The following is a 23963-nucleotide window of genomic DNA, read 5'->3' as shown; positions in this document are numbered from 1 at the left end:
GTGATGCAGGTATCCTTCAGATGTACTTGTGGGTTTGCAGGCAGGGAACCTCTGGGGTGGTGCAGGACATCACCTTCCTCCAGTGCTGCTGGGTAGGCTGTGAAGAGGCCTCTCAAGCACGGCAGAGAGTATGTCCCCTTGGATGGTGGCTGTGAGGTCACTTCTGACTGGTCAGCAGCAGCAGGGTGAGAGATACTCTGAGGTCATGAAGGTCATCAGGAAGCTGCCTTCAGCAAGATGACATATGCTCAGGAGGAGCCTGAGCAAAAGAAATGGGAGATTTGGGGCAGGGAAGAGGGCCTTGTTGGACAAACATGAAAGATTGTGAAGAGGTAAAATGGGTTAAGGGGACGTTGCTGTGAAAACACTGACTGTGAAAACATTCCTGTTTAGCCTTTACACTAACTAGTAACCTTAAGCCCTAACCCTATGCCTAATACTCCTCCTCCCCATGACAGTAATCCACTGTTACTAACCTAACTGAGCTTAGGCTATCCCTAACCGCAAAGCTTACATCTAAGCCAAATCCCAAACCCATAACCTCTTACCCTTACAATTACCCGTTTGCTCACCCTAGCCCCTAGCCTCTACCCCTAGTACTAACATGTTGGCCTTAATCCTAGCCCTCACCCCAGCCCTAAACAAAACCCTAACCCACCATGCTAGCCCGCACATTAAACACTAGCCAGGGAACCTCAGCAGAACACCAAACTCTCTGCCTAAGCCTTTGCCTAATCCCCAATACTGAAAGGTGAGCTCTTATCCCTAAGCCTCAACCTGAACACCGAAACCCTGAAGCTCTCTTTCCCACGTTCTACTGCCCTCATCTTGGTCACCTCTCCTCAACCTTACTTAAGCTGTTTGGTCCCGTGGGACCAGGACAGGGATCGTGAGGTCGCGGAACAGTCGCATGGCATTGGGAGAGGAATGTGAGTTAGGTACACCAGGCCTACCCTGCAGCATCAGGTAGGAACACGAGGACGACCTATAAGGGTCAAGTAGGGAGGGCGCATCTACCCCAGCAAGCCCGTAGGGACAGCAGGTGTACCCCAGAGTACCAGTAGGGGTACCGGTACTGCTGTGCAGGATCAGGTAGGGGTATCGGTACTACCCCGGAGTGTCAGGTGGGGATGCCAGACCTACCGCAGAGGTTCAGGTAGGGAGGCCAGGTATAGCTCGGAGCGCCCATAGGGACAGCAGGTGTACCCCAGGTTACAAGTAGGGGTACCGATAATACCCCAGAGTACCAGTAAGGGGTACCGGTACTACCCCGAAGGATCAGGTAGGCAGGCAAGGTCTTCTCCACCCTCGTGGGTAGGGAGGCCAGGTCTACCCCAACCACATCAGTAGAAAGGCCAGGTCGACCACGTGCTTGCCGATAGGGACACCAGGTCTACCCTGCTAGCACAGGTAGGGAGGCCATGTCTACCTCGCCTGTGCCCGTAAGGGAGGCCTGGTCTAGCCCGGAGTGGCCTTAGGGACAGCAGGTCTACCCCAGGGTACAAGTAGGGTACCGGTGCTACCCTGAAGTACCAGTAGGGGTAACGATACTACTCCAGAGGATGAGGTAGGGATGCCAGGTCTACCCCCGATGGTCTGGTTAGGAGGCCAGTTGTACTGTGCCCACACTGGCAGGTAAGCCGGGTCTACCCCGCCATTGCTGGTATGGAGGCCAGGTCTACCCCATCCGCACAGGTAGGGAGGCCAGTTCTAACATGTCTGCACGGGTAGGGAGGCCAGGTCTTCCCCAACGGTGCAGCAGGGAGGCCTGGACTACCCCACCAGCGCCAGTAGGGAGGCCAAATGTACCCTGACTGCTCGGCTAGCGGGGCCAGGTATATACCACTGGTGCCGGCAGGCAGGCCAGGTCAACTCCGCCCTTGCCGGTAGGGAGTCCTGGTCTATTCCACCCCTTTGGCTAGGGAGGCCAGGTCTACCCCGCCGGTGCCAGCAGGGAGGAGCATTGAGGATCAAGGAGGATTATTGAGGAAAAGTCCTCTGGGTTGTGTAATTGCCCAATAGAAGGATATTGTTGGGACTGGAGGTACGGGAAGTAAAAAGAACCTTACTAAATACTGCAGTCAATGGTGGCCGTTGTATAAGTTAGAAGGTGATGTAAAGTGGCCACTTAATGGGTCACTTGATTATAATACTCTATTACAACTAATGCTGTTTTTAAGGAGAGAAGGAAAATGGGATGAGGTTTCATATGCAGACATGTTTTTCACCTTCTGAAACCATCGGGAGTGGCAAAGGGACTGTGGAATGGTACCCACACAGGACCCCATGGTGCTTGCACTTGAGCAAGAGAACAAGGAGCTTAGAGGTAAACTGAGGCGGTGTTGTTCGGCATGTAGTATTGGACAAAGATGTACAAAGACAAATGAAATCCATCAGACACAAGAACAAGATCTAACTGATTTGTTTAAGGCTCTTTGTCCTGGTTGCAGCTGGGATAGAGTTAACTGTCTTCCTAGTAGCTGGTACAGTGCTATGAGTTCATTATGCGAAGAATGTTGATAACTGTATTGGAGTGATAGAACGGCTTTGGTGGGTACCTGGTGTTCAGCCAGGGTCAACCCATCACAATAACACTGATGTTTTCAGTTGTTTCTAAGTAGGGTTTAGTCTAAAGTCAAGGATTTTTCAGCTTCTCATGCTAAGCCAGCAAGAAAGCTGGAGGGGCACAAGAAGTTGGCATAGGAAACAGCCAGGGCACCTCACCCAAACTAGCCAACAGGGCATTCCATACCATGTGGAACTAAGTTCCATATAATTGACCCCATCAGTAGACCAATACTTGGACTTCCCGTACTTCATGTGAAGCATGAACCTCCTCTGTCTCACCTGGAAAACCATACAAAAATGTGTCTTTGTAACACTGGGTCCAAGCTGACTCCCTCACAGCAATTCTGTAATAAAAAGGGATCTTCCCTGTGCACTGCCTGATGGTAGGGCTGTTTTTCCAAGCCTCGTGTCAGGAACAGGCCCAAGATGCTGCACCTCAAAAAGGCCTATTGATCCATGCTTTCAGGGGCAAAAAGCTCATTGTCATCTTGTGACCTGCTAGAGGGGTGAAGTTAGGACTCACCTGTTGGTGCTTGGTGACAGAGGAGATGATAAATGGTCACTGAGATACAAACCCAGTCCTTTCCCACATGTGACAGGGCAGAAGCCATCTTCCAGGAGGGGAATCTATAGCTGCCTGGATATCCCGGGTGATCTCCATGGGCAGTGTGTGCCTGGGGTGTGACCGGAGCTCCACAAAGTGAGAGATTGCCCAGGTGGATTCACACAAAAGTGATAATTCCAAGTATTCAGAGGGAAAGGAGGACTCTGCGATCACAGGAAGGCAGCGGGAACCCAGCTGGCACAGGGGAAGGGGGCTGAAGAGATGCAAGATCTGGCTGAGGAGCTCCAGGGCCAGGACTGTGATGCTGCCACAGGGCATGGGACTGGAGGGGGCAGAGAAGGGGCAAATGCAGTCAGTGTTAGGGATCACCTATCATATGAACACAGAAGAGCCAGAGAGTGAGTGGCCATACAGCCCAACCCTCAGGAAGGACCTTTGCTGCATGGTCACCCCTGTCTTCCTCCAGGTCTCTAGGATACCCAGCTCTACTGCCATTATTAACACAAAGGGAACCAGTTTCCTACCAACACTCATTACACATCAAGTCCCATAGCTCGTGCCACAGCCAGACTCTCAGCCAAGCACATTCTCAGACACCTCTGGCTAGATGAGGTGCTTGTCTCGACAGATGTTGAAAATCTCCACTGATAGAGATCTCACCAACTGGCCTGGGTCCTTGCTGCAGTTAGTGTCTGAGAGATTTTTCCAAACCCCGGCATTCTCAGCCTCTCCTTGTACACAATGTGCTCCAGGCCCCAACCATCCTTCTGGCCTCGGCAACTTTCTCTCCACTCTGTCAGGGTCTTCCTTGTGCTGGTGACCCCTATACCGGACACAGCAGTCCTGAGGTGGTCGTGCTGTAGTAGGTTAGCCTTGCCCAACACCCAGAGTCCCACCCAGCTGCCCAGTCACATCTGCAGCTCACAAGGACGAAGGGAGACTATAAGATGGAATAGCTCATGGGTCATGATAAAGACAGGGAGGTCACTTACTAATTACGGTCACAGGCAAAGAAGGGTTGACTTGGGGAAGACCAATTTAATTTATGCCAAGTAAAAAAGGTTTGGAGTGTGAGAAACAATGACAAAATTATTAAAGTCCATTGCCCTCACACTTCCCCAGGCTCAAATTACTCCATTGCTCCAAGTTCTTGTACTTGGGAGATCCCAAGGTCGGGGTGAGGTAGGGAAACAGGGGGAGGCAGCTAAAGTCTGCAGGGAAACTGGCACAGGCATAGGACAGTGTAGGACTGTCTATGGTGCAAACAGGGACTTTGTGCACTGCCCCCTCCTACCCACCAACACAACTGAAGTCCTTGTCATCTCCACGGTGGTTGCTGTCTCTTCCAGTGAAGCCCATGCGAGGACACCAGTTCCTTACAGCCCCAGGCCCTTGTTCTCACCGACCACAAAAGAGCTTGGGAGGTGTCCTACTGCTGTCCTTCACTCGGCATCACCCCCCCCACATCAAACTGCTCCCAGGAAGAGCTGTGAGCACCCCATGAAGGAAAGGATCCCCCTTCCCAGGGGGATGGGCCTCAGGGTTTGGCCATCCTGCTAGGAGAAACACATTTAGGGCTTTCACAGCCACCTCCACAATTGATCTTCCACCTTTAACCAGTGCCTCTGACTTCCTGTTTCACCAGCCCCCAAGTGAAACCTCCTTGTATGGGCATTCCCTCCACGGTCTCTTCAGTGATGCACAGTGGAGCCCACTAACACCCTCAGAAACATGCAAGTTTGATGCCGACTTTCACTTCTTGAGAGGCTTGTTCAATCTTTCAGGATGTGCAGTTCAGGAACTTGGCACCAGAGGGCTCATTAATGTAAAAACTCCCTAACGAGACAAGGCTCTGTGCATTATTTTCCTTTAGGCCTTCAATTCTTATGTGGTTAATTAGAGACATTTCAGGAGTGTAGTCAAAGTGGAAAGATTTCAGTACTAAACAATAAGAAAGAATCCTTTTTTTTCCCCACTTTTCTTTATTTTCCTGCTCATGCACTATGTGATATCAGAAATCCTCAATTCACATTAATCATCCTAATGGAGTTTCAAAGATTACAAAAAGCAAGACCCTTTACGTCTGAACAATCTATGGTCATTCTTCATCCCTACCCCCAGCCCTACCTTTTCTCTCAACCACCTGGCACTTACAGCAGCCTTGTTCAAATCTGAGCTTTCCTCACTGAAGGCTGTAGTTGCATGTTTCAGCCCGTGGGCACCAGCTCCCTCCTGCTTGGAGAACGAGCTGCACACAGACATGCAGTGACGCAGTACACTCAGCGGCTGTATATTATGTCCATGTTACCTCCTCTGAAGACCACTTCCCACAACGGATAGCCTTAGATGAATAAAACCTACATTGTTGTGTAAGAAGAGATCCCAGGCCCCCCTCAAACACTCCCTGCCCTGCACTCTATCTGTCCACAGCCGCTCTTTGCACACAGCAAGTCACGCATTGAAGTCACGAGCTCCCCTGATTCACGGAGGGGAACACAGAGATAAAATGGATGAAATGCTTTCTTTTGAATAGCCAAACGGACAATAAGCCCAATGTATCTGTGACACAGGAGCGTCTTCAAGCAGACTCTGCAATAGCTAGACCCACACATTTTTCATTCCCTGCAGGGTAAAGTACCTGTGGGTCCATTGTCAGTGAAGGCAGAAATCAGAGTGATCCCCTCTCATGTTGGACACCTTGGGTGTCCATAATTCATGGACATACACCATGATCCACCCTGTGTAAATCCATGCTGGCCATGCCCAGTCGCCTTCCTCTTCATCTTCCCAGAAATATCATCCAGGAGGACATGCTCAGAGACAAACTGTTCTCCAATACGAGGTTAAACAGCCTGTTGTTCCCTTGCTTGTCCTCTGTGTTGGAAGAGAGCTGTCAACCTTTTTGGAAGTCATCAGGGACTTGTCCTGATCTCCAGTATCTGTCAAAAGTGATGCAGAGTGAGCCTTGCTATGAAATTGGCTTCCTGCCTCCCCAGCCTTGGATGATTCCCCTCTGCTCCCAGGGGCTGTTCAAGGCTGACTTTGCTCAAGTAACCTCTGACTTGATCCCCACTCACTGCTGGTTGTTTTCCTCCGGTTGCTGTTGCCAATCACAAAGGCCTGGCAGAAGTCACAGCCATAGAAGTCATTAAGTTCCTCAGCCTTACCTGCTCCTACACTTAGGAAGTCCAGCAGCAGGCCCACATGATCCTTGTCTATTCTTTTACTGTTAATGAACTAGCATCAGCTCATCTTGCTGCCTCTATCCTCCCCTCTCAAGACAATGGGACCTTTGGCTTTGGCATCATACCTACATCCCGGGACAAGGTTTCGACATTCTGTCTGCAGCTTTCCCTGCTTCCAACTCCTGCCTGCTGCCTTTTTGCACTGGAGCTCAGTAGGTTGACACAAGCAGCCTCCAGAGATGGTTGCTTCTCTTCAAGGGTATTTGGGGAGATCACTCTTGTGCTTGGAAGATGCTGTACTGTATGGCCTGTCAGATTTCCCATGCTCCTTCACCCAACAGAGCTGCTTCCCATGGCACCACTTGTCTCAGTCTCCTGAATGTGTCCAAGTCTTCTCCTCTGGAGTCCCAGGTCTGTGCCCTGCTGCTGGCCTTACTCACTGCCCTTTGGTGTCAGATCCCCCACTAATTCATGGCCATGACAGCCAAGACTGACACTGAATATCATCACATCCCTAACCAGCTCTTCCTTGTTGGGCAGGATCAGGTCCAGGTGACAATCACCCTTGGTGGTCCACCTGGCAGCTGTCTGAAGAACTTGTCCCAATGGCCAACTTCAGGCTGTTGGCACCCTGTTGCTTTGCCTTGCCAGGGAATGCCAGGGCACTTGAAGTTGTTCACCACAGGAACCTGCTCGTGAACCTGGGGACTTCCTGGGGTTGCTGACAAAAGGCTTTATCTGTTTCCTCTTCCTGGGCAAGCACTCTGTAACTGCAAACACGAGGTCACTCCTGCTGACTCCTGCTCTGATCCTAAATGACAAAAGCTAGTCCAACCTGTTTGTCACACAGAGGACCCCACAAATGCAAGCTTCCCCTTCATACAGGGGGCGTAGTCCTTATCCTCCCTTCTGATCCATGGGCAGAGCCTGTATCCCTCCATTGAAGCACCACAGCTCAGAAAGCTGTCCCACCACGTCTCATATCATCCAAAACCATCACAGCTCTATGGTAAGCCATGGACCTCCAGCTCCTCCTGGCAGTGCACATTTGTGCCACGGCATCTCAGCTGTGGCAGCGTAGTGGACCACAGACTTCTCACAGGGAAACCTGAGCACTGGCCCTGACCAGAAAAATATTGAACATCGAGTTCTTAGGGCTGCTGCAAGTATAGCACGACCATCAAACCTGTGTTATGCTGCACAGATCCCTTGGCCACAGGACAACCTCAGCAGCACATTATCACACAAGAGCCTGCAGGCAGGTCCCACTCTGTACTGGACCTTATGCCTCCTGCGTGGCCTTGCCTGTATCTAACATTCCCATGAAAACATCCCCTCTGTTTGACTGTTGAGGCGATGACTAGAGTTGTTCCTTGTAAGAAAATGCTACAGTAGCTTGAATGACCAAAACAGGAGACTGTCTTCTATGGATGGGGTCTGCATGGTTTGCTGCATTCAGGTGGAAGGCCCTTTCAATGCTACACCACCTGGGGTTCCCACCATCTAAAGGGGCCTAAGGTGATCTGCATGGTTCTCTCCTTATAGTTTTAACGATGATGAACATAATTTTAAAAAGTAGCTCACAGTGTCTCAGTTTCTTCCTTATTGTGGTCAAAACAGACCAGCACCTTTTTGAGAAAAAAACACTCTCTCAGCACCCTTGGATGCAGCCCCTATGGTTCCCATGGACTGGTAAGGGTGTAGTTTGCTTGAGTAACCCCGCGCTTGATTCCCATCCACTGCTGGTTGTTCTCCTCCAGAGTCCTGCCTCACAGCTCAAAGGCCTGGGAGACCTGGCTGGTATTAACCAAGGCTGTGACGTAAAGTACCTCAGATATATCTAGAGCTCCTCTTCCTCATTTCAGCAGTGGTCCTACCTTTTCTCTTTTTCTTCTCTTACAATTTCTGAAGTATCATAAGTTCATCCTGGTGGCCTTGAAATCCTTAGTAAGCCTCCACCGAGTTTGATATGGACCATTGCTGTGCTCGGAGGGTAACGTCCTTGATGACAAGATGTATCCAGGCACACTCTGAAAATTCTTGGTCTTTTCATTGATTGGATCATCAAGGGAGTCACTAAAAAACCCGTGTGTGACATGCTTCCTGTTCATGCAATGCCCGCAGCTCTTGGGTGAAGAAGGAGCAGACCTTGCCCCTCTGATGGCATTTGATGACTGATGCCTCTGACTGATGGCTGTAGCGTATGGCAAACAGGCACCAAATTGCACTCTCTGTGATGCCATCTGGGATGACTAGGATGCACCCACCGTGAATGGGAATTGCTTTTCTGCATCTCCTGTGAGGTCCATGCCAGCCTTGGCATCTCGTATAGCTCTTTGGCCCTGGAGTTGGACATTAAATAGAGGACTTGCCCTGAATTCTGTTAGGCAATGTGGGGACGAGCATGGGACACATACCATTACAGTCAGTGGAGGTATAGTAAATTCAGCTGATGGAAAAGAGAGACCCAGCTCTTGTTATGGTACGTGATTACAATTGTCTATAAGAATATCTGTATCAAGTGCCATGAAGATAAGGAGTAGGAAAAGGTTCTTTTGGCCTTTAGTTGGGCATAAGCTGTCCTGTCACTTAGCCAAAGGAATTTCCCACCAGGATCATACATGTTTCCCAAGATGTTGCCCTGTCTCTATGAACTTCTGCGTTACAGTTTGCTGTTACCTACCTCTATCTTGGACCACCTCTGGCAGTTCAAATGTCACCAGGGATTTGCATCTGAACACCTGAACCCTGCCTTTCCTCTCCATTAATTCAGATGGGAGCTGAGACAAGGAGCTCACATGCAGGTGTCCATTTTGCTCACACCTGAACTGAGGCAAGAGGAATCCCACTTCCTGTGGCTTTGTAGTGTGCATGGGAGGGAGCTGAGCCTCCTTCAAATTTCATGAATAGAAATGCAGGATGAGATGCTTCCATTGGCCCATGGATCCCTTCCCTCAACAGGGGTAAAGATCCCTGCCTGCCTCTCTCTAGGTATCCTGTCTCAGAATGTGACCAAAAAATGTGGCATGTAGATGTAACTTTGTCTCTGAGAGGAGAATTCAGGAAAGAAGTGTCTCTCCCTAGCTGAGGTAAGTAACATCAGTGTTTGCTTCAGCCTGTTTCCCAGCAAGTTCCCCTGGAGCCCCAGGGACACCTGGAGGGAGCCCAGAGGGGGCAGAGAAAGGGCTGCCTTGGGCTGGTCCTCTGCTGCTGAGCTGGGCTGGGCTCCTGGGCTGGAGGGAGCTCATGGCAAGCAGGCAGCACTGCTGAGAGACAGCTCTGCCCAGGAGCAGCTCCTCTGCAAAGCACAGCAGGGCTGAGGGCACTGCCTGCAGGCAATGAGGGTAGAGAAGAAAGGCAGAGAGAGATGTTAAAAGCAGTCTGGGGTGGGAGGAGAGAGGAGAGCTGACCTGGAGAAAAATCTTCACAGCCCTTAACAGGGTAAGTGTCTTGCTGCAGGGCAATGCAGCTGTGGTTCCTGGAATGACCTCCTAAAGCTGGCACAACCCACAGCCTAGAGAACCTCTAAGGAGGACTCTCACAGTTTCTCCAGTGTAGAGAAAAAGGATGCACTTTGGAGCGCAGCTTCCCTGCTGCACCCTCAGAGGGACAGGGCATGTCAGCTGCCTTCACCCGGGGGTGTCTGTGGAGTGTGAAGGTGGGTGTGCAGCCAGGGGTGCCCAGGGCTGTCCTTCTGAGCAAGGTCCTTGGGGCCAGGGGGCTGTGTGCTGTGGCAGGGTCTCTGCCGCTGGTCCAGGTAAGTATTCTGCCTGCCCGGGGAACTCCAACAGCTGAGCGTGGAGAAGCTGTGGGGGTGAGAAGCTGTGGGTGGAAGAAGCAAACCCCAGCAGGGCAGGGTCCTTCTGCTGACAAGAGGGTGCTGTTTGGATCAGGGATGCTCACAGCTCCAGATCATCCCCAGGACTTTTCCAAGGGCAACTTTCAAGGGCAAGGTCAAAGCAGGGATTACTATGAAGTTAAGGAGCTTTACTGAGTTTGCGTATTCTGTTTCCTACACTTGGGGAATTTTCAGGAGACATAGAAAAGGAGCTGTCATGCTTGAACAGCTCACTGAGACTCCTGAGCTGTAACTCTGAGGGATCAGTAAGTCTGATAGGAGCCTCCTGAAGTACAGTAGAGGGAATGAGAACAACAGCCTAGCTGTGCTGGTGTCTGGGAGGTGACACTTTCCTGACTGCCCAGCTGCCTCTACATTTGCCTCTCTGAGCCACTCAATCACTGCATTTTTCCTTGATTCTCCACTAGTCTGTGTTATTGCTATTGTAATCTTGTTCTGGCTGTCTGATTCTCTGGGGTGGGAGTTTCAGCTGCAGAGACACACACTGATCTTGTGGGTCCTCCCATACAGCTGTGTCCATGGGAACAAGGTTACAGGTGTCCAAGCTCTCCTCCAAGCTGTGGGCAATGCAGCCTGTGTCATTCCCTAGGAAATGAGCTGACTCTCCCTTCCTGAGTTACCACCATTAGGACACTTGGCTACCTCCTTAGGGTTACCTTCCAACCCGAAGACCTGCCCTCCAGGATGCAGGTCTGTCCCATAGCATCTTGGTTTTCATGAATGCCCCATGGAAAAACAGAGACACTATGAGCAAGGAAATGCTGTTGGATCTGTGAAATAAACCATGTATGTCCTTGGCAAGAAGTGGGGTGCAGAGACCTTGAGAAAGGGGGAGTCACTTTGTGATGGGCAGTGGATCTCTCTGCTCTCAGTAGTCCCTGGATTATTTTCGGGTTAACCCGGGAGTGTGATTACCCTCCATCTCAGAAAGGTGAGAGCTCAGGGTAGCTGGGAACAAGACAGAGTGACAGACCTGCTCCCTTCACTCTGTACTGTGGTGCAGGCAGTACTCTTTCCTCGCAGGACCCACTTTATTTTCTCTGAGTGCAGCAGAAATGATGAGGGTTTCTGAAATCCAAGAATATTACCAGATGTGATGGGGGAGAGCTGTAAACCCTGACCTCTCACCCAAACAATGCTTTGATTGTGTTTTCTTAGCCCTGGGAGTGCAGATATTGACAAGCACTTTTACTTTAGGGGCAGATTCATCTGACCAACTCAAACACCAGGACTGACCAACACCATTCCCAGAAAGCCACTGCTGCAGAGCAGGGCTAATTCCTTGGCAGCCAGTAGTCAGAGGTCCGGATCCTCACGGCACACTCAGCTAGGACCAACCAGAGCTCCAGTAATGGAGCTGAATGAAAATATCACTGCAATTGTAAAGGTGATGTGAATGTATATTATGAGAAATGGCTTTGTTATTGCTCAAAGAATAATGGCCTAACTTGTCACTGCCCTTGCCTCCCTGTTCAGTGCTCCACACCCAGAGGCAGCAGATGTTCAACAGCAGCTCCATCACCCAGTTCCTCCTTCTGGCATTTGTCAACATGCGGGAGCTGCAGCTCTTGCACTTCTGGCTCTTCCTGGGCATCTACCTGGCTGCTTTCCTGGCCAATGACCTCATCATCACTGCCATAGCCTGTGACCACCGCCTCCACACCCCCATGTATTTCTTCATCCTCAACCTCTCCCTCCTTGATCTGGGCTCCATCTCCACCACTGTCCCCAAAGCCATGGCCAACTCCCTCTGGGACACCAGGGCCATCTCCTATGCAGGATGTGCTGCACAGGTCTTTCTCTTTGTCTTTTTGATGTCAGCAGAGTATTTTCTTCTCACTGTCATGGCCTACGACCGCTATGTTGCCATTTGCAAACCCCTGCACTACGGGACCCTCCTGGGCAGCAGAGCTTGTGTCCACATGGCAGCAGCTGCCTGGGGCAGTGGGTTTCTCACTGCTGTGCTGCACACTGCCAATACATTTTCACTACCCCTCTGCCAAGGCAATGCTGTGGACCAGTTCTTCTGCGAAATCCCCCAGATCCTGAAGCTTGCCTGCTCAGATGCCTACCTCAGGGAAGCTGGGGTACTCGTAGTTGGTGTCTGTTTTGCATTTGGGTGTTTTGTTTTCATTGTGCTGTCCTATGGGCAGATCTTCAGGGCTGTGCTGAGGATCCCCTCTGAGCAGGGACGGCACAAAGCCTTTTCCACCTGCCTCCCTCACCTAGCCGTGGTCTCCTTGTTTATCAGCACTGTCATGTTTGCCTACCTGAAGCCCCCCTCCATCTCCTCCCCATCCCTGGACCTGCTGGTGGGAGTTCTGTACTCGGTGGTGCCTCCAGCCTTGAACCCCCTCATCTACAGCATGAGAAACCATGAGATCAAGGATGCCCTGAGAAAACTAATCACTGGATGTTTTTCCAAATGAATAAACTGCCTGTTGTCTTCTGCATAGTACTTATCTCATTATAGGCCCTGCCTTTCTTCTGGTTTCTTTTACGGTGATTTGGGGGTTTGAATGTAATTTTTCTTTGCTCTTCTTGCTTTCTTTTATTTATTTCAATGCTTTCCACAAAGAAATGTCTGTCTTTCTCTGGTTTCTAATTCACAATATATCCAGGCTTTCTGTGACCTGGAGGCTGTGCAAATGAAGAGCTGTACTCTCTGTGAGTTTAAACAAAATAAAGGGCCCTGCATTGACTTGTTTTGCTGAGATCCTTCCTCCAAGACCTTCTCTGCAGCTGCAGGGAGCAGTGCCTGTGTGCAGAGGGGAAGAAGAAAAGAGTCCCGGCACAGCAGCACTGCCTGGGAGCACCAGCGCTTGGTCTTTCCCGAGCTGCTCTCTTCCCACTTCCATGCTTTTCTTCTGAGCCCTTTGGTTGGTGTAAGGCCTGAGTGCTCTTCAAGCATGGTTAGAGTCCTGCTGTGTGGCAGGCCTGTGACCGTAGGCAAGGACAGGCAGTGGGCACTTGTGTGACACAGCTGGCCTCCATTGCAGTATTTCCATCATACAAGGGAATCTCCTCAGGCCTTGTGCCACAGATCCCCCCACCCCCGGGTCTCACCCTTCTCTACCCCCGAGGAGCTGCTGTGCCCTTCAGTGGGTCTGGGGCTGTGGGGTGAGTGCCCAAAGCTCTGCAGCACCCTGTGGTGTGTCTGTCTCCTGTGGGAGGGACCCCACGCTGGAGCAGTGGAAGAGTGTGGTGTGTCCTGCCCCTGAAGATGATGAAGTGGTAGAAAATAACGTGTCATGAACTGACCATAAACCCCATTCCCCATCCCCCTGTGCCACTGGGGGTGGGGTTGGTAGAGAATCCGGGAGTGAATTTGTGACCGGGAAGAAGTGAGGGGTGGAGGGAAAGTGTTCTGAGATTTGGTTTTATTTCTCATTACCCTACTCTGGTTGATTTGTAATAAATTGAGTTAATTTTCCCCAAGCTGAGTCTGTTTTTGCCTGTGACAGTATTTGGTGAGTTGATCTCTCCTGTCCTTATCTCGACCCACAAGCCCTTTATTATATTTCCTCTCCACTGTCCAGCTGAGGAGGGGGAGTGATAGAACGACTTTGGTGGGCCCCTGGCATCCAGCCAGGGTCAACCCACCACACCTGTATTTTAGGTCCTGAATCCCACTTTGAAGACCACTACCATCTCCACCACACCCCAGCAACATGCTGACACTGGAGAATCACCATGCTCTCCAGGCAGCTCCAGATACCCCTCCTAGAGTATGTGTGTCTGCAACGTCACCTGTGGGAAAGCGCTGGGTACACCCCTCAGTTACACTCATCAACTTACCTGTCACCAGACACTGAATGGTGACTCCTAAACCTAGTCCTATGTCTTTAAAAGGCTTCAAACCCTGAGCTTTTTACTCCAGAATACATGGAGGAAGAGGAACTTCATAGGTGCAGTTCCTCAGGCCTCTTTGTGGAACGAGCCTCACCTGAAAGCAGTGCGCCGCGGGGATCCCATATAATTACAGAGATGCTATGAAAGAGGCCAGCTCTGAGCCACTGTTAGACACTTTTATAAGGGAACCAGGTGAGACAAAGCAGGTTCATGCCTCCGATGAAGTGACACAAATCCAAACATTTGTGTATATAACATAATAACCATGAATGACAGTAACAACAGCCATAATGATGATAATATTAATGATATTAAGAACAGAACAACAGAACAAAACAAACAGAAAAAAAACCCAAAAATCCCACCCTAAACAAACAAACAAACAAACAAGAGCCCAAAACAGTCTGGAATCAGATACTTTGTTAATCATTTGTCAAGAGAGTTAGTAGTTTTTTCACTATTGAAAAATGAGCATGAAATCAGTTTCTTAATGGCGTCTTTGAGCTTCTTGTTCCTCATGCTGTAGATGAGGGGGTTCACTGCTGGAGGCACCTCCGAGTACAGAAATGAGACCAGCAGGTCGATGGTTGGGGAGGAGATGGAGGGGGGCTTCAGGTAGGCAAACATGCCAGTGCTGATAAAGAGGGAGACCACGGTGATTTGAGGGAGGCAGGTGGAAAAGGCTTTGTCCAGTCCCTGCTCAGAGGGGATCTGCAGCACAGCCCTGAAGATCTGCCCATAGGACAGCACAATAGAAACAAAACATCCAAAAACAAAAATGGCACTAAGGTGAGAAGCCCTTCTTCCCTGAGACAGATGTAAGAGCAAGAGAGCTTGAGGATCTGGGGGATTTCACAGAAGAACTGGTCCAGAGCAGTGCCTTGGCAGATGGGTAGTGAAAATGTGTGGGCTGTGTGCAGCACAGCATAAAGGAAACCACTACCCCAGGCGGCTGCTGCCATGTTGGCACAAGCTCTGCTGCCCAGAGGGTCCCGTAGTGCAGGGGTTTGCAGATGGCAATGTAGCAGTTGTAGGCCATGCCAGTGAGAAGATGAAAGTCCATTGTAGCACAGAAAACAAACAAACAAACAAAAAAGTCCTGGGCAGCACACCTTTGGTATGCCCTTGTGTCCCGCAGGGGAATTGGCCATAGCTTTGGGGAGAGTGGTAGAGGGGGAGCCCAGGTCGAGGAGGGAGAGGTTAAGGAGAAAGAAGTACATGGGGGTGTGGAGGTGGTGGTTGCAGACTACAGCGGTGATGATGAGGCCATTGCCCAGGAGGGCAGCCAGGTAGATGCCCAGGAAGAGCCAGAAGTGCAAGAGCTGCAGCTCCCGCGTGTCTGTAAATGCCAGGAGGAGCAACTCAGTGCTAAAGCTGCTGTTGGACATTTTCTTCCTCTGAGTATGGGCACCAGTTCAAGGAGTAAAAGGCAGTGACATGAGGTGAGACTTCTCCGAGGACAACCCCATGCCATTTCTCATAGAAATCTCCCTCTCTGAGCAGAATGAGGAAGAAGTCAGCTCTTTCCCCTACCCTACCAACAAATTACATGCTCCCTGACTATTTATAATACAGCTTAGACACCTCGTTTCCATGAGGACATCTCTGAGGCAGGACTCCCAGATTCAGAGTCAGAATAGAAGCTGACCCACACCCCCATGCCAACTCCAGAGATCAAGAATATGGCAGATGGGGAAAAAAAGGAGTAATATGACTACGCGCTGAAAAAATGAAGCAAGGGGAGAAAGGCAGACAGGCATGTGCTGAAGCCTTCTCCTTACCCAGCTGTGCTCTCCACCTCACTTTTAGCATGTTTGTTGTGTATTGATTGTAGGACGCGTGCACTTCTAGACTGGAAGTCCAGCTGCAGAGGAGGTGATTCAAGCCCTAGACCCCGTGGCCCTGGGGACAGAGGCTCTGCTGGGTGGGAGAGGAGTCCAAGGGCTCGCTCCAGGGAAGTCGTCTGAACTGCAGGGGATGGCAGGGAGGTGCCCAAATTCCCCCTCTCATGGCATTTCTTGGAGCAGCTCCCTCACACTCTCTACCCATGTAGCTGCTGCCTGGAGCTCATTACAGCTGGTTTTCAAGAACAGCATCCTCCAAGCTCAGCAACAGTCCAGACCACAATTCAATCTAAACTGAAAGGCAATTTGAGGGCACCATAATGAGTGTTTACTCCTTCAGGAACTGTGAAAGGAGAAACAAAGATACTGTGTGGCCACTGCTGAGTTTAGTAACAACAAGTGTAGGTAGATCTGAGATACTCCATGTCCTCTTTGCCTCAGTCTTCCCCAGCAAGGTCTCCCAGGCCTCTGGCTTGAGGGGAACAACCAGCAATGGATGTGGATCAAATCAGGGGTCCCTGAGCAAACGCAATCCTTGCCAGTCTATGGGACAGGTGAGGTGGCAGCCGAGGGAGCTGAGAGGGCAAGCCAATGTCACAGTGAGGTCACTCTCCATTGCCTTTGAAAGGTCATGGAGACTGAGGGAATTACCTGATGGCTGGCAGCACTCTAAAGTTGCCTGCACCTTTCAAAAATGCCCAAAGGATGAGCAGGGGAGCCAAAGGCTGTCCCCCAGAGTGTGTCCACTCAGATTCCATTTCTGGGTGTGTGAAAGAGAAGTTGCTTGGATTTACCCAGGGAAGGTGGTACCTGGCCATCCTCTGTGCTTTCTATAATGAAAGGACCAGATTGCTGGAGAGAGGGAGTGCTCTCTTTTACCTGGAAGTCAGAAAGGCATTTAGCATCCTCCCCATCTTGTGTCCAGATTAGCATATTACAGTCTGCATGGGTGGGTAAGTAAGCGGTTAAAAAAACAGCTGGACAGTTGGGCTCAGAGGGACATGGTCCATGCGTGGTACTCTGCCTGGAGGCATCTAGCTATGCCTAGGTCCTCCAGGGGTCTATGCTGACTCCTGCCCTGTTTAACATGTTTAGAATGACCTGGAGGAGATGAGAGAGGTTTTTTTCAGAGCATTTGTAGATGACACCATTTTGAGGAGAGCAGACACGACACTGAAGTCAGGGCTGCCATTGCAGTTTCTGGTGGCCAATGGATGGGCCAGTAGGAACATAAGCTAAAGTCCTGTCCTTGAGGTGGACAAAGCCCCTGCAATGACAGAGGCCAGGGACTGCCTGCGTGGGAAGCAGCTCTGTGGGAAAGATTCTGGTGGTCCCTGGGTTTCACCAGGCAAAACGTGAGACATCAGCAAAGGTGGCCAACTGCATCCTGGACTGTGTTAGCAGGAGCACAGTCAGTGGAAGGGATTATCCTCCTCTGCTCAGCACTTTTTAAACCACATCCAGATTACTTCTCTAGTTTTTTACCCCCCACAATGACAGAGGGAGACTGGCAAACTGGAGAAAGTTCAGTGGAGGGACACTAAGGTGGTCAAGGCTGCCACACATGTGCTGTGAGAAGAGGCTAAGAGCTTGGATTGTAACGAGGTGGATGTCAATCTCTTCTCCAAAGTAGCAAGTGATAGGACAAGAGCAAACGGCCTCAAGTTATGCCACAGGAGTTTCAGATTTGATATTAGGAAAAATTTCTTCACTGAGAGTGTTATTAAGCATTGGAACAGGCTGCCCAGGGAAGTGGTTGAGTCACCATCCCTAGAGGTATTTAAAGGACATGTAGATGTGGCACTTAGGAACACGGTTTAGTGGTGGACTTGGTACTGTTAGGTTAATAGTTGGACTCAATAATCTGAAGGGTCTTTATCAAACCAAATGTTTGTATGACTCCATGATTCTATGTCTACAGCCTATAAAGGCAGAGGTGCAGGTGTGGGACACCATAGGATAGCCTCTGGTGGAGATGACAGAGGGATGAAGAATGTCTGAAAAGCCCTCAACAGAGAACAGTTCTTTCTTCGCCTGGATATGGCTGACCATATGGAACTGTGGTACTATTACAATGTGTAGATGATCTATTGATAGCCACTGAAACGGAAAAACTGTTTATAGTCTGGACAATCAGTCTGTTCAATTTCCTTGGCCTTAATGGTTATCGAGTCTCTCCACAGAAAGCCCAAGTGGCTCAGCAGCAGGTAACTTACCTCGGATACGAGATAACTGCTGGCCAAAGGACCCTAGGAACAGCAAGAAAGGAGGCCATCTGTCAGACTCCTCAACCGCAGACAGCTAAAGAACTCTGCACGTTTTTAGGGATGACGGGATGGTGTCGCTTATGGATGTATAACTATGGACTCTTGGTGAAGCCATTCTATGAACTGTTGAAATCTAATCCAAAAGACCTCACCTCGAATGGGGAAGCAGAAAGAGCATTCCAGCAACTGTAAAGGAAATTAATGGACGCTCCTGCTTTGGGGTTACCAGATATTACTAAGCCTTTCTGGCTATTCTCCCATGAGAAGCGGGGAATAGCCCTGGGAATCCTAGCCCAAACCTTGGGACCATATAGAAGGGCAGTGGCGTATTTCTCCAAACAACTTGATGAAGTAAGTAAAGGTTGGCCTAGCTGCTTAAGGGCGGTAGCAGCATTGGTGCTACATATTCAAGAAGCTCGTAAATTTACATTGGGCCAAAAGATTATAGTGTTGATATCTCATACGGTATCTACAGTATTAGAGGTAAAAGAGGGGCACTGGGTCTCACCACAAAGATTCCTTAAATATGGAATGGGATGATGTGGAAATAATGGTTACTAACATTGTCAATCCAGCATTTTCCTCTGTGGAACCACAGGAGAAACGGTATGACATGACTGCCTGTAAACAATTGAAGCGGTTATATTCCAACTGACCAGATCTAAAGGAGGAGCTGCTGGAAGATGCTGAAGATTCCTGGTACACAGACAGAAGTAGCTTTGCTCGACAAGGCGTCTGCAGAGCAGGGTATGTGGTAACCACTGCAGACCAGGTAAGAGAGTCCAAAGCCCTTGCCCCGATTACCTCAGCACAAAAAGCAGAATTAATAGCTTTAACCCGAGTGCTGGAGCTAGCCAAAGACAAGAAGATTAATATCTGGACGGACTCCAAATACGCTTTTGGGGTAGTCCATATCCATGGAGCCATATGGAAACAAAAGGGGACTCCTATCCACCCAAGGAAAATATATAAAACATGCTGAAGAAATTCTTAAGCTCCTGGAAGCAGTACAGCTGCCCGAAAGAGTGGCTATCATGCACTGCAAAGCTCATCAAAAAAAGAAATATGGCTCAGGAAGTGGGCAACGCAAAGGTGGACCATGAAGCCAAAAAAAGCAGCTGAGAGAGGTGAATTAGAGGTGCAGTCTTTGATCCCAGACAGTAAAATACAAATGGATTGTGAACCCAGGTATTCCAAAGAGGATAGGAAATTAGTTGAAGACTTAGGTGGAAAAATAGAGAAGGGTGGGTGGGCAAAGACTCCACAGGGCAAAATAATAATCCCATTTGCGTTATTGTGGGCCATAGTTATAGCAGAACACAGAAAATCCCACTGGGGAGCTGAGGCATTGTATAAATACGTAAATCGGTGCATAGTTGCCCAGAACCTCTATGCCACTGTTAAACAAGTGACACAGCAGTGTGAAATATATTTGCAAAATAATCCCAGGGTAAACCCTAAAGCCCAACCCAGACAAATAGAGAAAGGAAACTATCCAGGGCAGCAGTGGCAAATTGATTTCTCAGAACTCCCAAGAAAAAGTGGGTTCCGATATCTGTTGGTTCTAATGGACACCTTTTCAGGCTGGCCAGAAGCATTCCCTTGCCGAATCAATAAGGTTAGGGAGGTAACTAAAGCACTCCTACAAGAAATAGTACCAAGATTCAGGATTCCTGCAACAATCTCCTCAGATAGAGGACCACATTTTATTGCAAAAATTGTTCAACAAGTTAGTAAACTCTTGGGAATAGATTGGCAGTTACATACCTCATATAGGCCACAAGCAAGTGGTCAAGTGGAAAAGATGAATCACTTAATTGAGTTACAGATTGTAAAACTAGGGCAGGAGGCCAAATTACCTTGTCCACAATCATTATCTTTGGCACTCCTGAGGATTAGAACTAAGCCCAGAACTAAAGAGGGGTTGAGCCCTTTTGAAATAGTGTACGGGAGGCCCTATATCGTAGTGGCGGGAATATCAACTCAGATTGGGGATGAAACATTATCTGAGTATGTAATAAGCCTGCAAAAACTGTAGGGTTTGGTGTTCGGAAGATCTCTCGATGTCACGGAAAGATGGAGGGTTAGTCGTAGCCCTATGACGCATCTGTAATCCCGCCTACCCTTGTTAGTATAAAAGGAATTAACTGTGCAATAAAAGGCGGAAGTTGGCGCTCACACTGTGTGTGTTATCTGTCTCTTTCCCTGGTCCAAGCCGACCAGTGATCTAATCAAGGCACCTTGATATGTAGCGAATGCTACAAAAAACAACTTTGGGACATAGAGAAACTAGGAACCAGAGCCCGAGGTCTTGATGGACCGGTGCATGATATCAAGCCTGGTGATTATGTGTATGTGAAGTCCTTTACAGATCCACCTCTGGAACCGAAGTGGGAGGGCCCCTTCCAGGTGCTGCTGACATCCCATACAGCGATCAAGAATAAAGAACAGACGTCATGGGTACATCACACCAGAGTGAAGAAAGCCCCTAAGCTGCAATGGAAATCGACACCTATGGGACCATTGAAGCTTCGCATCCAAAAATGAAGATAGGGGTTCTTATGACTCTGCTGAACGGTAACTTAATAAGTGCTTGGGAGTGGCCTTGAACAAATGCTTATTTTAGGTATACAGGAAATGCGGGAAAGGATCTAAAAGGGACGAATTTGGCAACTGTTGTAATACATAATGATGAAACATAACAAACCACTTTTAAAAAGCAAAAAAAAATTGCTTAGGGGAAAGAAAAGGGGGGAATTGATACAGGGGAATAACCATCTGCCTTTTGACCCCTTAGATGTTTAATAATTCTGTTGGCCTTTTTTGTTCTTTTCTTGTTCGCTTGCCGGGGCCTGGCGCCTGTGGCGTCTGTCAAGGGTTAAGCTTATCAGGGACTGGTATTCCTCAAGGACTGACATGCCAGACAAAGGGAGTGATAAGGGGAACTGCAATGCTAGTCTTACCACAGAACTTGGTAGGACTTGTTAAAAACTGCTGAAATCATCAAGTAAGATGAGAGCATGCATGAATGACTAAAGTTCACTAGAGGACAAAAGAAGAAGAGGAAGATAACACCCCTGAAGAAGTAAACGACCACCAGAGACTGATCTGAGCCTGCGCAAGATGACATAAACGATTTAGAACTGCTGACACAAGCTTTTGAACTAACCCCGCCCCAACTTATACATATGAATATTTTGTATTGTGTGACCCTATGAATATGTATGCTCTGGTATAATAAATATCTGGCTGCTTGCTGAGACAGTGTGCAAGCTTTGAGGAGAAATCCCCTTGCACCCTGGTGCCAAAATAAACATGCCTGCTTTAAAACTCACTCTCTGAGTTGTAAACTTTGTTCTGCCTGTCAGCAGAGTGGGCCAAAAAAACCCTTCTAGATTTCAAAGAGAAGAAATGCCAAGCCCTACCCCTGGGGCACCCTAAGCCTGGGCAACAGCCCTGGGGTAGAGTGCAGCTCAGCAGAAAAGGCCCTGGGGGTCATGGTGGACAAGCTGCACATGAGTCAGCAGTGAGCCCCTGTGGCCAAGAAGGCCAAGAGCAGCCTGCCTGTATGAACAGGAGCATGGCCAGGAGATGAGGGGGAGGGATTCTCCCCCTTCATTCACTGCTTGCTAGACCACATGCACAGCACTGCACTGAGTTTGGGACCTCCTGCTCCCAGCACAGGAAAGACATTGATCAACGGGAGCAAGTTCAGTGAAGGGGCACCAATACAGTCAGGTGTGTGGGGGTGTGCACGGGGCTGGAGAAATTTCCACCTGAGGAAAGGCTGAGGGAACACTGTTCAGTACGGAGATGAGATTTGGGAAACCTCATGGGAGCATTTCAGTACCTATCAGGCAGTTAAAAAAACAGAGCCAGGTTCTTCATCGTGGTGCATGGTGGGAAAATGAGAGGCAAAGGACAAAAGTTGAAAGAATGTTCAGGCAGGAGGTGAGGTCCATGACGTCATAACCTGGATGCACTGGAAGAGGTTGCCCTGAGAGGTTGTGCAGTCCCAATCCTTGGAGGTTTTCAAGCCTTCTCTCCCCCTAAATATGGTCTCCAAACATTGAACAGAACACTCTTGTTCGTGCAAGAAGGAAGCAAAAGCCTAAGACACCAGCAAAAGCTCTGCCTCACCTGGGCCCGCTCTTCCCTATGAGAGAGGTCTTCCACCAACCCCACCCTTCTTCCACCTTCAGCTTTGGCAGCTGCCTGTGCCTGGCCTGCCCACTTGCCTTCACCACTCACCTTTGTAACTGAGTCCCGACACATATCTTGTCACTCCCACTGTAAGCTGGCATCCACCCCACACCTGGAGTCTACCTGGCCATGGAGGCAGGGAGAGGCCAGGTCCCCTCTGCCTGGTGCTGGGCACAGCTTTTCCCTGGGAATGTCCCCAAGGAGCTCTCTTCATGTGTGTGTCAGCCTGTGGCCTGGCAGGGGTGGGACTGGGACAAGGGCTGCTGGGGCAGAGCTGAAGTAGCTCAGCTGGGAGAGCGTTAGACTGAAGATCTAAAGGTCCCTGGTTCAACCCCGGGCTTCAGCAACAATTTTCTCCTGTAGATTTTTGCAAAGATTGCCTGCCTGCCTTCTTGCAGCCTGCCCTGGCCCTCCTTGCTCCTTCACCCGTTCCCAGAGCACTGTAGCTGCAGATCTGCCTTCCTCTTGCACTGCAAGCCCCCAGACTTCCCCTGGACAGCACTCTCCATTCAGTGCTTCTTTGGGAGGGTCTCCAGATGTCCCTTCTTCCCTGCTCCACAGCATTTGGCATCTCTCCTTTGAGGGGTCTCTGCAAAGACCCTGTCTCTCTCCTCTTTGCCATTCTCGACGGTGCACAGACTGTTCCCCTTGTCATAGACACATCACGGGAGAAGAGCGTCTCTCCTGCTGGCAGTCATCAAGGGGATGTAGCTCAGTGGAAGAGCGCCCACTTCGCATGTGGGAGGTCCTGGGTTCAATCCCTGGCATCTCCAGGGGTGGTGCTTTTGCCCTGACTGCCCAGCTTCAGGCAGGTGTGGGCTGGAGCTTGGGCACTGCTCCTCTCCAGGCCCTGTGGGCCTGCCCTGCCCACCCAGGGCTTGGCTGTGAGCTGGGCAGGGCTGTGGGATTCTCAGCTGGACTTTTCCTTCCACCATTGCCACTGGCTTGAGCAGAGCCTCAGCTCAGGGAACCTGGATCTGCTGAGGTCAGGCACAGCCTTGCAGAGGTGGGACTGGTGCCCACCTCTTCTTCCTGGGGTGTTTGGTGACTCCGTCCACCCTGTCCTGGTATGATCAGGGAGTCACAGGTCTGTCCACAGCCATGCACAGGCAGTGAGGGCCGGGAGATGGTGCCTCAGCTGCTCCCTGACAATAAGCCCCACAACAAAAATGGGGCATGAGACGTGGATTTTCACTGCAGGGTGCCCAGCACCCTGGTGAGCCAAAATTCAGCGAAATAAGGCTTTTCTCCTATGGGCTTTAAACAGCCAAGTCCTGCCCAGCATGGGGGCTGCAGTGCTGAGACTTGGGGGGTGTCACTGTGACCCCCCTCAGGCAGGTCCTTGGGAGCTGCAGGAACAACCATAGATCTGGGGTGCAGCGTCAATCTTGCTTTGCTGCAGAGAATGGACCCAGCCTGCAGGGGCAGACTGTTCAGGTCCCCAGATGCCATGAAACAGGCTCTTCCTGCTCAGGGGTGCTGCCCCCCTCAAGCACACACAGGCCTGTGGCTCATCTCCCCAGGAGGAAGAGGAAAAAGTCTTCCAGGTGCCAGAGTAAGGGAGAAATATTACACCTGTGGGAGGGCAGAGCTGGCAGCGAGGTGGCACAGGACAGGCGC

At 50.0% G+C, this 23963-nt stretch overlaps 1 protein-coding gene, 2 non-coding genes and 1 pseudogene across 3 annotated transcripts; 3 read left to right on the top strand and 1 right to left on the bottom strand.

Annotated features, from left to right (window-relative positions):
- Positions 1-11676: 11676 nt before the first annotated feature.
- Positions 11677-12606, top strand: LOC126036953 (olfactory receptor 14J1-like). The gene has a single exon (XM_049797181.1). The coding sequence runs from the start codon at positions 11677-11679 to the stop codon at positions 12604-12606; it is 930 nt and encodes a 309-aa protein (XP_049653138.1).
- A 1849-nt stretch (positions 12607-14455) lies between these two features.
- On the bottom strand, positions 14456-15092 carry LOC126036945 (olfactory receptor 14J1-like; annotated as a pseudogene).
- A 7524-nt stretch (positions 15093-22616) lies between these two features.
- Positions 22617-22689, top strand: TRNAF-GAA (transfer RNA phenylalanine (anticodon GAA)). The gene has a single exon. It is a non-coding gene; the product is annotated as a tRNA-Phe (tRNA).
- Positions 22690-23044: 355 nt separating this feature from the next.
- Positions 23045-23116, top strand: TRNAA-CGC (transfer RNA alanine (anticodon CGC)). The gene has a single exon. It is a non-coding gene; the product is annotated as a tRNA-Ala (tRNA).
- Positions 23117-23963: the final 847 nt, after the last annotated feature.

Source organism: Accipiter gentilis, unplaced genomic scaffold (assembly GCF_929443795.1).
Source record: "Accipiter gentilis unplaced genomic scaffold, bAccGen1.1, whole genome shotgun sequence".
In the NCBI taxonomy this organism is placed as follows: domain Eukaryota; kingdom Metazoa; phylum Chordata; class Aves; order Accipitriformes; family Accipitridae; genus Astur; species Astur gentilis.
This window is presented reverse-complemented; position numbering and strand designations above follow the sequence as displayed.

Excerpts from the sequence above, each read along its gene's own strand:
- LOC126036953 (XM_049797181.1), top strand. The coding sequence starts at position 11,677 with ATGTTCAACAGCAGCTCCATCACCCAGTTCCTCCTTCTGGCATTTGTC.